Source organism: Adiantum capillus-veneris, chromosome 12 (assembly GCF_014529385.1).
Source record: "Adiantum capillus-veneris isolate H3 chromosome 12, ASM1452938v2, whole genome shotgun sequence".
Classification (NCBI taxonomy): domain Eukaryota; kingdom Viridiplantae; phylum Streptophyta; class Polypodiopsida; order Polypodiales; family Pteridaceae; genus Adiantum; species Adiantum capillus-veneris.
Window position 1 is genome coordinate 77,004,599 of NC_140942.1, and position 17,327 is coordinate 77,021,925.

At 43.5% G+C, this 17,327-nt stretch overlaps 1 protein-coding gene across 2 annotated transcripts in view; it reads left to right on the forward strand.

Moving 5' to 3' along the window:
• Positions 1 to 429: 429 nt before the first annotated feature.
• LOC147445977 (uncharacterized) overlaps positions 430 to 17,327 on the forward strand; it is a 51,001-nt gene continuing 34,103 nt past the window's right edge. The window contains exons 1-5 of one of the 2 annotated variants that reach the window (XM_086525306.1): positions 430 to 984; positions 10,162 to 10,244; positions 10,327 to 10,448; positions 10,579 to 10,743; positions 10,832 to 10,925. In XM_086525306.1, coding sequence (XP_086381432.1) covers positions 871 to 984; positions 10,162 to 10,244; positions 10,327 to 10,448; positions 10,579 to 10,743; positions 10,832 to 10,925 — 578 coding nt within the window. In that variant the 5' untranslated portion in view covers positions 430 to 870. The remainder of the gene's footprint in view (positions 985 to 10,161; positions 10,245 to 10,326; positions 10,449 to 10,578; positions 10,744 to 10,831; positions 10,926 to 17,327) is intronic. The other variant, XM_086525305.1, reaches the window with a different exon arrangement.

The window sequence follows — 17,327 nt, forward strand, 5'->3', positions numbered from 1 at the left end:
GGAGAGGTCAGCTTGGCTTATGTGCCAACACATGACAACCTTGCAGATCTTTTCACAAAGGCATTGTCTCGTGAGAAGTTCGAAGCTTTTTGCAAAACTTTGGACTTACTCCCCTTTGTGGACGGATCATGTCCTCAAGGCATGACACTTCCATATACTCTATGTGCCAGCTCTCGTTCACCGCATCACTCCCAAGGGGATTTGTTACCATTTACACGTGGTAGTGATGTGTGTGAACACACTTAGGACCCCCGGAATATTTTTTCCCTCACTAGGAGGTTCTTTCCCCGTGTATTTTACATACGCCCATCACTCTAGGGCTATCTATCTTTTCATTGCACACTAAGTAATACACTCTCTGTTGTGTGCCTTGAGCTTCCTTCATCTTCTCCAAGTTGTGTGTGTTTTCTTGCAACCCTAATTCCAACAGTAGGTGCATGCTGTAGTAGGCTAGGCGCATGCTGTAGTAGGCGCATGCTATGGTGGGCGAGGAATCGAGCTCCACCCTCCACATTTTGCATCGCAAAATGCTCGACAACTTCTCATGTGTTGCCCAAGTTCTTGTGGGTCTCAGTCGCCCAATCTCTACCGCCGGGTCGTTTGAACCTGGCCTTATTGATCTGTCGTTTTAACAGCGCCAATTTTCGTTTTGCGATTTTCTACCTGCGCGTAGCTATTTTCGATAGACGTGGAAAATCGTGGTGCCAGGAATCGGAGTTAAAAGTCTCTACCCCCGGCCCCCCGCCGGAGATGTTTACCTGAGTGAGAGAGAGATGTTTTTCAGTGTCTATTGACGGGCAGGAGCAACAGAGACCAGGGGTTGCATCATAACACAAAAAGCGGTGCTGGGGAGAGCAAAATCACCCTACAATGTTGGAAAAACTCAGCATCCCCAATGGGCGGGGCGAGAAACTTGTTGGCATCCTTGAAGACACTACCTCCTCCCACGTCATCATCTTATGTCATGGTTTTCGCTCATCCAAGGTTTGTCATTGTTTTCTTCGTTGTTTGTTTGTTTGTGTGTGTGTGTATGTATGTATGTATGTATGTATGTATGTGTGTGTGTGTGTGTGTGTGTGTGTGTGAGAGAGAGAGAGAGAGAGAGAGAGAGAGAGAGAGAGAGAGAGAGAGAAGAAGAAGAAGAAGAAGAAGAAGAGGATTTTAACTTCGTAGGAAACTATCCCAAGAGACCTCAATGATCTATCCAAGACCTGTTATTCAAGAGGGAATTGGCATAACCAATCTAGCACACTTGAGAGAGAGAGAGAGAGAGAGAGAGAGAGAGAGAGAGAGAGAGAGAGAGAGAGAGGACTTGCGAGAGAGAAAGAAACGAAGAAGAAGAAAGACTACTTATAGATTAAAGAGAAGAAAAATATCACATACCTTCCACAAATTGGAAGGGTGCTAAATTCCCTCGTATTTACACTCTCTGCACAAAGGCAGTGCCAACAAAGAAAGGAAGAAGTGACTTCTCCTTTTCTTTGCTTCTCTCTTCCCGGCTCTCTCAGCCTTTGTCCTCCTAGATCCTAATGATATCTCCTTGTCCATCTTTCAGGTTGTCTTCGCTCGGTAGGGCTTGGTTAACTTGCCGCTCGGATGGGTGGCTCGGGTGCCATGCTTTTGGGCACATGGTGAGAGATTGCTCTACCCACCCTCCTCATTGGCCAGAGCCCCAACACCCCCTAGAGCTACTCACTATCATACTTATCGGCGGCCACAACCTTCTACGGCACCACGTCCATCACCTAGCCGACTGTATCTTTGGCTACGTCTCAGTTTTCAGCTACTTCGGTAGATCAGCCATTACAGGGCATACCCTTTACTTCTAGGCATCCATCGCCAGCTCCACAACTATCTAGACCCACCACCAGAGTCGTTGCTTCACACGTTGCTATGGAGACCGACTTTCCACCTTTGCCATCCTCACTCTCCCCGCCTCCTCTTCCCTCTGCCACCCCCTACCCATGTCGCCCCTACATGCATACCACCTCTTTTGTGTGCCCCACCACCTTCCCATATTTCTCAATTCTTCATAAGCTAGTGCTTCAACAACTTGGCAATACTTATGAGCCAACCAGAAAGATGATGGCATAGGTCCTTTATTTGTACGGTTGTACATTTTGCGGGATGTGCGGAAGGTGTGCTGTCACGTGACACATCCCAACCCTATGTGCCCGTGGACAAGCTACACCATAGCAGGGTTCCCGTCAGTCAAGTCGGTTTAGATTAGCAGTGATCTGGCACTTTTGTGAGTCTATTCGTAGACCGTGCATGCCCAGTCACTTAGCATAGATGCATATCCTCCGGTTGCACACAACATATCATCGGAATTTCCATCAGAATCCATTAGCATCAGGTAGGGGAATTTTCCAGTGCATTTAGCCTATTTTACCTATTTTTGGCATTTTTCACTTATTAATTTAAGTGACTTTCCAACAAAAGTAGGTAGGGCAATTTGGGTAAGAAAATATATAAGCAAACCAAAGTTAGCACAAAATGGCAGAAGAGGCAGCAGGAGCTTCCCGCTCAACAGCCAACTTCTCAGCAGTACCCCCTCAGCCATCTAGCGTTTTTGCATCTTCACCCATCCTTGGCATTTTTGCTTCTACACCCCAGCCTGGCGTTTCCTTCCACAGCAGGACATCGCCATCGACCTTCAACGTTAGCAGATTGTTGCCATCGCCAGGAATTCACCAGCTTCCCTAGCGTTTTCTCAAAACAGCCCAATCAGCGTTTTTGGATTACAGAGTCAGATCAGCCCAGCGTTTTTGGCTAGCAGCAGGAACCATCAGCGTTTTTGTTTTCAGCCTTAACCCGCAACAGATACTCGTAATTTTCAGCCTATGGTACCGCAGCAGATCAGCCCCAAGTTGGTTGCAGATGTTCCCCCATTTTCAGCCATAAAAACGCAGCCAAAACAGTCATTTTCAGCCACCAAAATAGTCCCGAAATTCAGCGATTAGAAGATCTTAGATTTCAGCCATCAAGTCGTCGTCGTCATCGGCATAGTCCAAGTTGCATCAGTCCATTGCATACGCATTGTACACCTTTGTGCAATCAAAGTAGACCACTCTCGCCGACGAGAGTGGGGCCTTCGGAGGAGGGTTTTACAACCTCTCGGGTTGGTGATTTTATGACATGGTAGCCATAGAGCGTAACTACACAGAAAGAATGGCAGCCCTAGATCGCGAGAACAAAGCAATAAGGCAAGAGATGTTGCGACTCTTTTCTCAAATGCAGACACAGATGCAACAGGATCGGGAAAAGGAGACTCTCTCAGTCTCTTCTTCTCCAAAGCATGATACACAGGATTTGCATGATTGTGTGAAGCATGATGATGATTTGATTGACAATGACTTGCATGATGATTTGAAGGACAATGATAAGCATGATGATTTGGATGACAATGACAAACATGATGATTTGCATGATCAAGATGTGATTTCTCACAAGCATTGATGAGTTGCATGAAGATGATGTGATTGTTCACCAGGATGATGTGTTAGTGGATGCTTTTTCTAGCGAAGCTAACCTCGTTGTAGATTCAATCAATCACCAAGAATCGATCTTGGCTTTCGAGTCGAGGTCCACAGAACCCCCACAGGACGATTTGGTCATTCGGGATGCACCGATCTTGGCTCTCGAGCCTTGGTCCAAGGAACCATCACAAAAAGAATTTATGACATGGCAGCCATAGAGCGTAACTACACAGAAAGAATGGCAGCCCTAGATCGCGAGAACAAAGCAATAAGGCAGTGTTTGCTAAGACAGTTTATGGCTTCTATCTGTTTTGCAGGCGTAATGGAGGGCGATTACAATGCTTTCAAGAGGAGGGTATGTCACAAACTGGTGACGTGGTGTGCCCACAACACACAACTCTCTGCTACTGCCTACTCCCGAAAAATGGTAGGCTGACGTGGCTAGAATTCCCGAAAATTATGCTACATGTTGACGTGGCGGGAATTCCGTACAGTGCTGACGTGGCAGCCTGCATTTTGCGACGGAATTTGCGGAAGCAAAAGGCTGCGGCAATTTTTGCTTTTTGGCTGCTTTTTAGCCTTGCTTTATTTACGCCATGAAAATGAGAGAGAGAGAGAGAGAGAGAGAGAGAGAGAGAGAGAGAGAGAGAGAGAGAGCTTTACATTAAAAAGTTGTGCTTTATTGTGGCTCAAGAGAGAGCTAGAGAGAGAGAAGGTGGAATATGCTTTATTTTTCCACAGAGCTTTTGGGCTTTTGATTTTCAGCTTTTGGGGCTCTGCCTTTGGCATCCCATGTAATCTTGAAATAAGTGGGCTGGCCTCTCATAACTCAGAGCATCTAGGCGCAGAGTCTGAGTGTGAGTGTAACAAATTGTTGACGTGTCAAAGCGTTGAAGAAGGGAGCCAACTTGCAGATGTCGGCCGAGGGGCCTAAACCCTAAGAAGAACAAGTATCAAAAGAAGTGATGACGCGGTTGCCCGAGAGCAGAAACCCTAACCCTAATTTCTACCAAAAACCCTAATTGTTGAAACCCTAATTCTGAAAACCCTAACCCTAAAACCTGCAAACCCTAATTTCTGCCAGAAACCCTAATTGCTGAAACCCTAATTCTGGAAACCCTAACCCTGAAACCTGCAAACCCTAATTTCTGCCAGAAACCGTAATTCTAAAAACCCTAATCCTAAAACCTGCAAACCCTAATTTCTGCCAAAAACCCTAACCCTAACCCTAACCTTAAGGCAGCAGACAAATTCCGAAAATTGCACTGACATGATGACGTGGCAGGCTGTACGGATTTCCATTGCGTTGGCAGCTTTTTGGCTTTGCTTTTGAACCAGAAGCTTTTGAGTTTTAAAGGCTTTTTACTATAACTGCTTTTCAGGCCAAGGGCCTTTAAATATGAGGCTAGGGCTCATTCTTTGGCATGCTTCAGTACGAAGATGCAGAGTTTGGAGTACCGGCTTGTACTTTGATGATGCAATATAAAGAAATACCGAAAGGGGCGCCAAGGTTGGGGCCAATACTCTCTGGGGTGGAATTCCGCCACTCCGTGTCGCGTGTCGTCTCTCTCTCCATTTCAGTTCAGTTGTTATTTGAAGTGCTTAAAGTTGTTCAGTCTGTTCTTTTCTATTGGCACGTGGTGCCCGCCTTGTGATAGTGGTATCAGAGCATCAGGCGTGTGCTTTTCTAAAAGCATACCGGTCCTACAAAAGAGCAGACAGAGCTATTGGAATTTGATTCGAGGTATCTTCGCCCTCCAACCCGGACTTATTAGCCACTCCCACCCTTACTTCATTGCGCATCGAGCGCGCTCCCGTCTTCACCGCAGTGTCTTACAGGGCATAAGCCAATTAAGATCACTTGCAAGAGAAGGATCCAGATTTGTTTCAAGTCACTGTTTTTCTTAGAAGCAGTGCTATGCAGATGTTGATGTCTATAGCTACCAAGCAACATACTCCAAGTACTTGAGTGGGGTATCCTGAAATGTTTGCCATGGAAACCCTAGCAGATTATAACTTGAAGTTTCTCGACATCTCCCAGTAGATGTCTCTTCACAAGTAGATGAACTTGGAGAGCGAGTGCGATTGCTATCATGGGACTACCATCACTGCCAAAGAAACACTGTTTGTCCAAGAGCTGATGGACCATGCTGTGCTCGGCTATGACCTTATGGAAGAAACCTAACCCTAATTTTTGGTACAGGTTTCAGGATGGAAAGTCAGTCGACTTTTCGAGCTCGATTGATGTCGAGATTGCTTTTTAAGTTTGAGTTCTGTTTGAGCTCGTTTGGTGATCCTGTTTGGAATTTGGAATTTGTTTGAAATGGATGGTATCTGTTTTGAACCTGTTTTGGTGCTGATTTGAATTGTTTGACTCTGGTTTGATACTGGTTTCAATGATTGGTGATTTTTCTCCTGGGTAGAGAAGTGAGAAATACTGTTTTGGTATTGTTTGAACCTCGGAACGACGCAGGTTGATGCCTGGGGAGCGTTTTGTTGTATGTTTGAAAACCTCCGAACGACGCAGGCCGATGCCTGGGGAGCATTTGGTTGTATGCTTGTAAAATAATTGTTGTTGTGACTCCCGGCCCGGACTTGGATGGTTATGCGGGAGGAGTATTAGGAAGTCCGAGCAGTGGTTACTCTCAGCACCCCCAAACGACGCAGGCTGCAGTCTGGGGGGCGTTTGGTTGTAAAAGGCCTCTATATCTCCCGGCCCGGACCTTTTTAGGTTATGCGGGAGGAGTGATGAGGGAGTCGTTGAATATCTCCCGGCCTGGACCTTGTTAGGTTATGCGAGAGGAGTGTTCATCGGCGGCTTTATGTTTCTATGTCTTGTAACATGCATATGTGAGCATTTGTGTTGCATTGTGATGTGCCAACCACTGAATATTCCTAATTGGATGAGATTGCCTGGGTATGTAATTTTAGTGCATCAAGACACCCATGGAAGATCAGTACGGTCTGGGTGTGATGGCTAATTTTACTACGCCAGATTATCAAGAGTTCCGATATGGACGAAAGGAGAAGCTAACTCCTTGATCAAAACAGCCGATAGGAGCAGCTAACTCCTTGATCAAAAGAGCAGAAAGGAGAAGCTAACTCCTTAATAAAAAGAGCAAATTGAATGTCCCTTGGAATGTCCCTCGGAATGACCCTCGGAAATTTTTGAGCTAACTTGAGTTGTTTTGCAGATATGCTGTAATCGCGGACGATTACTCTCTTTCAAGAAGGGGAGATGTAACAAATTGTTGACGTGTCAAAGCCCTGAAGAAGGGAGCCAACTTGCAGATGTCGGCCGAGGGGCCTAAACCCTAAGAAGAACAAGTAATAGAAGAAGTGATGATGTAGTTGCCCGAGAGCAAAAACCCTAACCCTAATTTTTGCCAAAAACCCTAACTGCTGAAACCCTAATTCTGAAAACCCTAACCCTAAAACCTGCAAACCCTAATTGCTGAAACCCTAACCCTAAAACCTGCAAACCCTAATTTCTGCCAGAAACCCTAATTTCTGCAAGAAACCCTAATTCTGAAAACCCTAACCCTAAAACCTGCAACCCTAATTTCTGCCAAAAACCCTAACCCTAACCCTAAGGCAGCAGACAAATTCCGAAAATTGCGCTGACATGATGACGTGGCAGGCTGTACGGATTTCCGTAAATTGCGCTGGCAGCTTTTTGGCTTTGCTTTTGAACCAAAAGCTTTTGAGTTTAAAAGGCTTTTTACTATAACCGCTTTTCAGGCCAAGGGCCTTTAAATATGAGGCTAGGGCTCATTCTCTGGCATGCTTCAGTACGAAGGTGCAGAGTCTGGAGTACCGGCTTGTACTTTGATGATGCAATATAAAGAAATACCGAAAGGGGCGCCAAGGTTTGGGGCCAATACTCTCTGGGGTGGAATTCCGCCACTCCGTGTCGCGTGTCGTCTCTCTCTCCATTTTAGTTCAGTTGTTATTTGAAGTGCTTAAAGTTGTTTAGTCTGTTCTTTTCTATTGGCACGTGGTGCCCGCCTTGTGACAGTGAGCGCCTGCCCACACTCTTGTACTTTGAACTCATATTAATACAAAAAGAAATACCGAAAGGGGCGCCAGTCTTTGGAGCCAATAACTCTAGGCACGGAACTCCGCCGGGCCAGTGTCGAATCAATTGTGAATTGTGAATTGTCTTGAAGTGGTTATTCTCCTGCGTTAGATTCTCGACTTGGAGTGTCCAAGTTTGTTACAGCCGTACTCTTCTGATTGCTCATGTGAATGTTCTCTGCTATCTCCTCCGCGGATGCCGAAGAAGTCGATTGATCTCTGTTGGAATCCATAAGTGTCGTGAGAAAAGGATCGGATTTTCCGATAGAAGAGAAATTGGCTGTGCTCTGATACCACTGTAACAAACTTGGACACCCCAAGTCTAGATTCTGTCGCGACACGAGAGAGAATTACTTAAAATACTTCACAACTTTAAAAATCACAGTTCAATTTGGTCGACACGGCCCGGCGTAGTTCCGTGCCAGGAGAGTTTGGTCCCAAAGACTGGCGCCCCTTTCGGTATTTCTTTATATTAATCTTTGAGCAACTCCCGCAGGGTCCTCTGCTCTCAGACTTTGCGTCCAGATGCTCTGAAGAGTGAGGCCCTTAGGGCTCTTTTATTTTTACAAGGGATGCCAAAAGCAGAGCCCCAAAAGCAGTTAAACTCAAAAGCAACTAGTCCCTTAAAGCAATTTGTTCCAAAAGCAATCGATCCCAAAAATCTGCCCAGAAAAGCATCAACGCAAAATACAGAATTCCGTACAGTTGTGCCAACGTAAAAAGCGGAAATCCGTACAACTTTCCGTACGCTTGTCCGTCAGCATGTCAGCGGATTTTGTGCCATAAAATACGGAGACCCGTATTGTGGCCACGTTAGCCTGCCACATGTCAGTGTGTGTCCGGGCAGAAATGCCACATCATCAATTTGTGACAGAGTCCCATGCTATCCTTCTCACAACGTTTCATTGGTACAGAGACTTGGATAGAGACTACAATTATGGATTTTTTTCTTCACCATACCCTGCTAGCTATCCAGACTTGGATAGGTTGCATTCCATCATGCATTGCCATTGAACGAATTGCATAAAGTATGTAAACTATTCAATAGCTACATACAGAGGGCAGCTACTACTTGCTGCTCGTTCTGTTTGTGGACCATACTACACCAACTCCTCGCACCATGTGAATATGGTTGGAGTCTGCAGTTTTGCACACTTTAATGCTCTCCAGACTACTATGGCTCTTGATTTACAGTTGCTTGCTCTTTTGTTTCATGAAAGCTCCTTCGACCTCTACCATTTACCTCTTGTTCCACGGCTTTAGCCAGGGATCAAGAGGCTCATTTCTAGTCTTGTAGCTTTTACTATGGTTGATGTATGTCTTTGAGGTCAGGTTCATCATTGTTTGTCACATGGATTTGCACATTGTTACTTGGAATGTCAATGGATTGCATCACACTAGCATCAATGGTCCAAAACATACTTTTCTTTGTAGAGATTTGCGTTCTCATGAAGATCGAGATGTGGATATATTTCTTGTGGAGGAGCATAATCTATGTATGGACAACTACTATAGATGTGGCGAGTTGTTACCATACTTTTTGGGAGACTTCGATCGGCCAACATTGTTCTAGCAGCAGTGGATGTATTTCTGTGGACCTTTGTTGGTGACATTGTGTACATGACCATGGTACATTGGTACATGGTAGAGCGATGTGGATTTCTCTAGAGATTGAGTCTTTGGTAGGTGAGATGTGTATCTATGCCCCCATTTAGGTCTAGGAGATAGGCGAGTTTTAGCAATAGATATACCACATGCTAGAATATCCAAGCTGCCACGGGAAGTCCAAAGAATGCAACAACCAAAGCTATTAAGAAATCAATTGTTTGATAAGGAAGAACCAAAGAACTACACCAACCATCAAATAGAATGATGAATTGCAAACTCTCTGAAGGAACTTCATCGGAACTGAGAGTGAAAACTGCTACCGATCTTCATCTGTATGGAACACATCCTGTGAAGATATCGGAAACGAACATCCAATAGAATGCACACACATCAATACTGAGACTGCAGCTAATACATCAAGATCAAGAGACCCTGCACCCAAGCTCTGCAAGAGAAGAACAAGGTGTTGTAGAAAGCCACCAAATAGATTGTCAATCCCGTCCGTTGCACATGGAACCACTGGTACTGAAAGGAAGTAGTCCATGGAAACCAACTCCCAAGCTGACTCCAAATCCCCTCTAAGGGAGAACACCCGGACCATGAATAACTATCATAATGCTCCAACTGTCACTGTGTGTAACTGGATCACCCGAGGTAGGTGAATCCGAAAGAAAATTTACCTGTGGAACCTGAAACCAAATCTGGGAGAACCAAGAAGACTGTCCCCTAATTGTAAAGAATGCTCGAGCTAACTGTAACTGGTTTTCGCTACATCGCCTCAGGTGGATAGAGCTTTGGGAAGATTTGTGTAGACTTGATATATCGTGTGGTTTGTTATGGGATGGAATTTTATGTAATTTAAAGGGTCAAAGCTCCACTTTAATTAGAGAGAGAGAGAGAGAGAGAGAGAGAGAGAGAGAGAGAGAGAGAGAGAGAGAGAGAGAGAGAGAGAGAGAGAGAGAGAGAGAGATTATTGATTGAGATTTTCGGTGATCAGGAGGATGGTGTTCTTTCAAGCCTATCATCAACATTTATAGCGATGGGTCTGAGCACATTCAGATTTGATTTTTCTGGATCAGGGTTTGTCCCAGCTACATATGAATTTGCAATGAGGGAGAATGACACTTATAAAAATACTCCTAACTTTCTTATCTTGAACCAGGGAAAGTGAAGGGACTTTTCAATATGGCTCATACTGGACGGATGCAGAAGATCTGAGATGTGTGGTATGCTATTGGAGAGCTCAAGGACGCCAAGTCGATACACTTGTAGGGCATAGCAAAGGTCAGTTTATCACAAAAAGCTTAGGCATTGCTTTACTAGTAACATCAAAGCAGATACATACAGGTTATCTCTGCATAGGCTGACATTAACTTTTGTATAATCAATCAATGCCAAAACTTCTTTTTTGCAGGTGGAAATGCAGTGCTACTTTATGCATCAAAGTATAAGGATGTTGGCACTTTGGTGAACATAAGTGGCAGATTTCATCTGAAAGATGGTATCAAAAAACGATTAGGAGAGAATTACCTTCAAGTGATTGAGAGTCGCGGTTTTCTGGATGTGACAGACAAATTCGGTAGGTGGTTGTGCATCCAGAGCATTTACCAATGATTTTGAGGTTCTAACTGAGTGTGGTCTTTGTTCTATATATCTTGTGTCTTTAGGGAAGGTTGAATACCGTGTCACCAAGGAGAGCTTGAAGGAACGTCTTAATACAGATATGGAGGCGGCTTTAGGATGCATCCCGATTAACTGCAGGTGTGTCTTTATTATTTTACATTGTACGCATGGCAAAAACCCGTCCATATGCTTAGCTTCATACAAAAGTGTGGTTGTGTGTGTGCATGTGAGGTGCACGTGCGCACATGCATGCACATGCTTTGAGAATGATATCATGTTTCATCAAACTCCACGGGACTTGGCATCACTCAGACAGATATTACCTGTCTGCTTTAGCGTTGTTGAGGTATCGTTGCAAACAGTCGAGATGTTCTTTGACTGTTACTTTAGAGAACACCTACATTCGCCATGAATTGTGGACTGCCACATGACAGTCTGTATGGCCAATTTCAGAAATACTTTGGGCGACAGTTTTTGGAGACCTTGCTTTTAGAAGTGCATCCCATTGTCCACGCATATGCAGGAGGATGAAGAGCACTCCACCCCTAGTGGAGAAACCGAAAGAGAGCAAGCCATCTTCCGGCGGGGGATCTTCACAAATTGGAGTGCAAGCACCAATTTGTACTCCAAGGACTCAAACTTATATGAAGTATTTAAAGAATCATCCGCTTGATGAGGTACTATCTTGATGGTAAAAGGCCATCCCCTCACCTATCAAGGCGGCCATAAAGACTATAGTAAAGCCGGGTGTAGAAATGTACTTCACAAGAAGAGTTTGACGAAGCTCTTTAGCAGAAGATCATGTCAAATGATGAAAGCCAAAAAGCACTCTTGGAAGAAAAGAAAAAGATTTTCCTGGTTACACGGGCGGGAAATTGACTTTCAAGGCGGGTCGTGGATCCAAGAAGCATGTTCGCTTCGAGGATGACCCCAATTCTTCTTCGTCTTCGACCCCAATATGCTAAAGGAAGCAGACGTACCTACCGATTCAAGTTGGATTTTAAATGGTTCAGTAGGTGTGATTCCTGTTTTAAAGTTTTTGAACTCTTCAAGAAGCCTTAAGGAGAAATCTTCTCCTTTATGTCTCCAAACTTTTGACTTTACAACGCTATACACGAAGCGAAATTTGGAGGACCTTAAATTTAGAGTCAAGTCTCTTATTTCAAAAGATTTTGTGTACAAGCTTGAGAAGGATAGGTACTAGGCATTGCTAGTAGAAAAGTCAGCCTTGAACTTTGACTTCTTATGGCTGAAAAGTAAGAATGTAGATGTAGACAAAGCAAGAAAGAGATTTACGAGGATTGTAGATGACATTGACATCATATCTTGGTTAGATTTTCTTTTGGACAATTTATATATAACCATCTGCGACTCTCTTTTCAAGCAAACAATTGGTATCCCTATGGGCACCAATTGTGCTGTTTTTCTTGCTAATTTCTATCTTTTTACTTATGAGTTTGATTTTATGGAGCGTCTTGTCCTCGCTAACACTTGCCCAATATTTTTGCACAAGTTATGCAATGTAAGACGCTTTGTAGATGATCTTTTTGTCCCCGACATTCCTTCTTTTCAAGATTTTATGTACTTGAATTCGAGTTCTGTAGGCGGAGGAATTTATCCCAAGGAGTTTTGTGAACTTAACTGTACCACAAATAGCGATTGTTGTGCCTTTTTAAACCTTAAGATTTTTCAGACTCCCTTGGGATTAGAAGTAGATATCTATGATAAGCGCCTTGAACCAGAATATGCCAACCTAAAAATCATCCGTATGCCACACATTTCTTCGAACATTTCTCTTTTTAGCTAAGTACGGTGTCATTTGCTCTCAACTATTTAGATTTTCTCGTCTTTGTTCTAGTAAATCTGCTTTTGTTGTTCAATCTTGCCATCTTATTTCTTTACTAGTTGAAAAAGGATACTCATTCAAAAGAATCATGAAAAATGTTCGTTCATTTTTGCATCGTAGTAAGTTTATTTTTAATGTTTCTTCCTTTGGAATGTTCAAGATAATTAGTAGTAAATTCAATAGAAGTGGGGAGCTAAAAAGCCCACTTATTGTTTGACTTAATAACACCTTATGTTGTTGTTTTGATCTTTAGCGCTTCTAGTATTTTTACTATAGCTTGACAAATTGCTAGCCTTTATCATGGCTGAGTATGCCCATCACCTCCGGAGGGTGATAGAAACTCAGCTCGTTGGTTTTGTAGAGTACGTTCAAAGCATGAATGACCTCTATATAAACCTGCACCTACTCTTGGGCACTGACGACGTGAGTAGGGATGTCATAGCTGTTGTCCAAGCTATGCATGATAAAGGTGATAATCTTATTCTTCCTGTTTGGACAAGCAGCGAAGTTGAGATCACATATTGTCAAGTTTGGTTCTTTGCTCTTCGTAGGTTTGTAGTAGTATTCATTTTTCGATTTTGTATTTAGCTTACCTGAGGACTTACGAATGTGTTCCGTTAGAAGTTGTTGTGTGAAGTTTGACTTTTAGGATTAAGTTTTTAAGATGTCTCATCCTTTTTTGCTTAAAGTTGAGTACATGTTTTAAGCCAAGTAAGTTGCGTCAACTTATTTTACACATACCTTTTCTAAAAACATTTAAGTTAATAATGTTTTGTTTTATCTAGTTTTGTTTCGTAGCAAACAAAGTAATTTAGTTTGTTCTGTTTGTTTGTTTTTGTTTTTCTTTTCTTTTCTTGGTTCCTTGCTTTTATAGTTTTATGAGTGCTTTATTCCCTCTTATAATTCGTGAGTTCAGACTATTCTGAACTTATGAAGGTATATTCTTCTTCGTCTTCAGAGAGTTCTGACAATTGCTCGTGGATCCAAGAAGCATGTTCTCTTCGAGGATGATCCCAGTTCTTCTTTGTCTCCAGAGAGTTCTGACAATTGCTCTTCCTCTAGTTCTTGTGAGGACGAGAAGAGGCGGAAGAAGCGGAGAAAGAACAAGAAAAGCAAATTCAAGAAGTTGTCTAGAAAGCACAAAAGCAATCTAGCAATTCAGAGGAAGACACCTTGTCCTCTTTCGACAATTCTGACAGTGATCCTCACACTAAGAGCCATTCAAATGACAACCTTGAGAAAAAGAAAAATAAGACCAAAGAGTTCAAGGATGGGGGTCAAGCAATACGGTTTGACACTTTTTTGGGCTTCATGGCCTCCCATTGAGCTCTTGCTTACGTGTAGCAGTTTGACACCGCTTTCTCTAGAGGCAACTTCTCTGAAGCCTCCAAGGTACAAAAGGCGGCATCTTTTCTTAAGGGTAATGCTCAGACATGGTGGTTGACCCTGGTTCTATACAATAAAGCCTTGAAAACGTGGGTAAAGTTCAAGAAAGTGTTCACTTTAGCATGGTTGACCGAGCAGTATAAACAAGACGTGGTTATGGCTTGGAACCATCTGAGGATGCAAAAAGACGATACCATAGCTACGTATTGTCAACGATTTATGATACCTTTTTACTAGTTTTGGAAGATCCTTTTTCTGGAGCGGAAGGAGCGGTTCTGTTGTGGATTACCTATAGAGATCCGGCAATACCTGTTTGAAGAAAAAGTCCAAGAGTATTCATAAGCTCGTGGAACGCGCAATGATAGTTTCTCCATGCATTCAGGCTCCTTGACTTATGTATTGGACAAGCCATTCTCCAAGAATTGAGTTTTGCAGGTCTAATCGCGGACGATTATTCTTCTTTCAAGAGGGGGTTATGTCACAAGCTGGTGACGTGGGAGATGGCTAAGGGGCCTAAAACCCAAACTGAAGACTAAAGGGGTTAGGACTTTAAAAATCCTAACCCTACCAACCTTGAAGGACTCGGCCAAGGAGCCTAAAACGATGCTGACGTGACCTGGCTGTACGGATCTACCCACTTTTCATGTTGATATCTGTAAAGAAATTCGCATTTTGTTGACTGTTTTTAGGTGCAGATTTTAACCTATTTGCTTTTGGATGTGAAGCTTTTCATAACAGTGCTTTTGAGAGGCCAAGGACCTTTAAATATGTACAATGGGGATCACTCTTTGGCATTCCAGTCGCATGAAGCAAAGGAGTTGCCCCTGAACCTATAACCCGTTGATGCAATATAATGAGATCCCAAAAGGGGCGCCAGGGATTTGGGGCAAGTGCACTCTAGGAGTGGAACTCTGCCACTCTGTGCCACACATGCGAACCGATCTCCATGCCCAAGACCACTTTGATTCCGAAACGGTTAAAAAAGGCATACAGAAACTTGCAAATGGGAAAGCTCCGGACATACTACACTTCAACTCAGAAATGCTTAAATGGTCAGGTATGAGAGCCACAGAGTGGATACATAGAATGCTAAACCAAGCCATTGTTCAAGGGCTACCCGAGGATTGGCAAAAGAACTGGATCAAAGCACTTTACAAAAAAGGGGATGTAAATCAGCCTACCAACTACCGTACCATTATGGTAGGATCTTGCATGGCAAAGCTTTTGGGAAGCATCTTAGAACAAAGCATAAGCACATGGGCAGAGACAAATGGAAAACGAGCAAAAGAACAAGCAGGTTTTCGACCAAAACATAGCACCATTGATCACCTTGTTTCACTCAGGGTATTAATGGAAGAGAGTCGGCTAAAGGGAAAAACATTATACTGTTGCTTTGTAGATTTCACTAAAGCCTTTGACACGGTCCCAAGAATGGATATATGGAAAAGGATGGAATGCATAAAAGTACCGATGCATCTCAGGAGTGTGGTAGCACGTCTCTTTGACAGAGTCATATGTCAACTAAAAACGCACGAAGGGCTGTCCAAAGCTTTCTCGAGCAACATGGGGGTCAAACAAGGATGCCCTCTCTCCCCTACACTTTTTGGATTGTGCATTGATCAAATAGAAAGCTTCCTCCCTCAACTAGAAGGGGATGAACCAGCCATCGGGATGCTTACACTTCTCATGCTCATCTATGCAGATGATGTGGCTCTTTTCGCCCATGACATTACAGCTCTACAGAAATTGGTCGATGCGTTACATGCTTTTTGTGAAAATGTGGGTCTATCAATCAATGTAGACAAAACAAAGTTCATGATTGTAAAGACTCGTAAGATGGATATCCACGCCCCCCTCATGTATCAAGGGAAACAAATTGAGAAAGTCGATAGTTTCAAGTACTTGGGGATTGACATCCCGTGTAACTATGCTTGGGGACAATCCGCACATAATAGAATTGACATCGGCCATGCCAAGTACTATCAATTTGAAAACATGTGCACACAAAGGAGCATAAAAAGATGGGAGATAAAAGCGACCATTTTTGAGACATGCGTAGTGCAAGCCATCCTCTACGGAGTGGAAATCTGGGGAGCAAGCATTTCAGCCCACAAATGGAATGAAATTGAAAAAATTCAGAAAAAGTTTCTATATCGACACATGGGGGTCAAGAAGACAACACCATACTCCGTGCTACTCTTGGAGACAGGCAAGAGACCACTAGAAATGAAAGCATTGTAAAAAATGTACACGTATATCATGAAGGTCAAAGCGATGCCTACTACTCGAATCCCCCGCATTGCATGGGAAACAGGATGTGCGCCGCAAAAGACAAAAAAAAGCAAATTTTTGTCATCGAGCCTCATACAGGACATTAAGAAATTCGCTAAATGGAATGTAGAGACATATGTGGACATGCTTATTGAGGAGGGCAAGGAGGGAGAACACATGCTGAATTTTGAAATTGCATTACTAAATAGCCTCCACACCAAGTGGAAGACAACGCAACACCGCTCGAAATTTGAATACTATTGCAAGCATGTCAACACAAAGTATTGGGAAGGTTATAGCACAAACCCAATGGAAGCCCAGGCCCACATACGAACACCCATGCCCCACATGGCACGAAGAGCCATCTCTTTGATGCGCACAAGGTCACATATGCTCAAAATAGAAACAGAGGGTTGGTTGAAAATTGATGCTTCTAAACGGATATGCACATCATGTACAATGCAAGCTCCCGAAGATGAAGCACATGTGACATTGGAATGCCCAGAATACGCTCACATCCGGGCTAATTTTCAACCACTTCTAAGCGGTTGCTCTACCTTTGCGGACCTATTATCCAAGACAGACCCCTCCCCTACAACTCTCGGAACATACCTCACCCGCATACTTGAGCATCAAAAGACACTCATAGGAACACAAAAAGAGAATAACACACACCACACCATACACCCCCGCGAGGGGAGACTATGTATCACTTTGAGGTCCCATGGGTCATTTCTGGCCCCCCGCGGACGTTAATACCAAATCAATCAATCAATGTGTGTGTGTGTGTGTGTGTGTGTGTGTGTTCAATTCTTTTGAAGTGGTAAAAGTTTGTTCTAGTCTGCTCTTTCAGTTGGCACGTGGTGCCCTCCCGTTACACAAAATAAAGCGAAGGTAGAAAAAAACTTGCTTGATCAAACGCTGGTTGTAGGATTTGTAAAACACGCTGCCAATTGCGGACTGCCATGTGGTAGTCCTTACGGCCAATTTCAGCAAGACTTTGGGCGACAGCTTTTGGAGGCCTTGCTTTTAGAAGC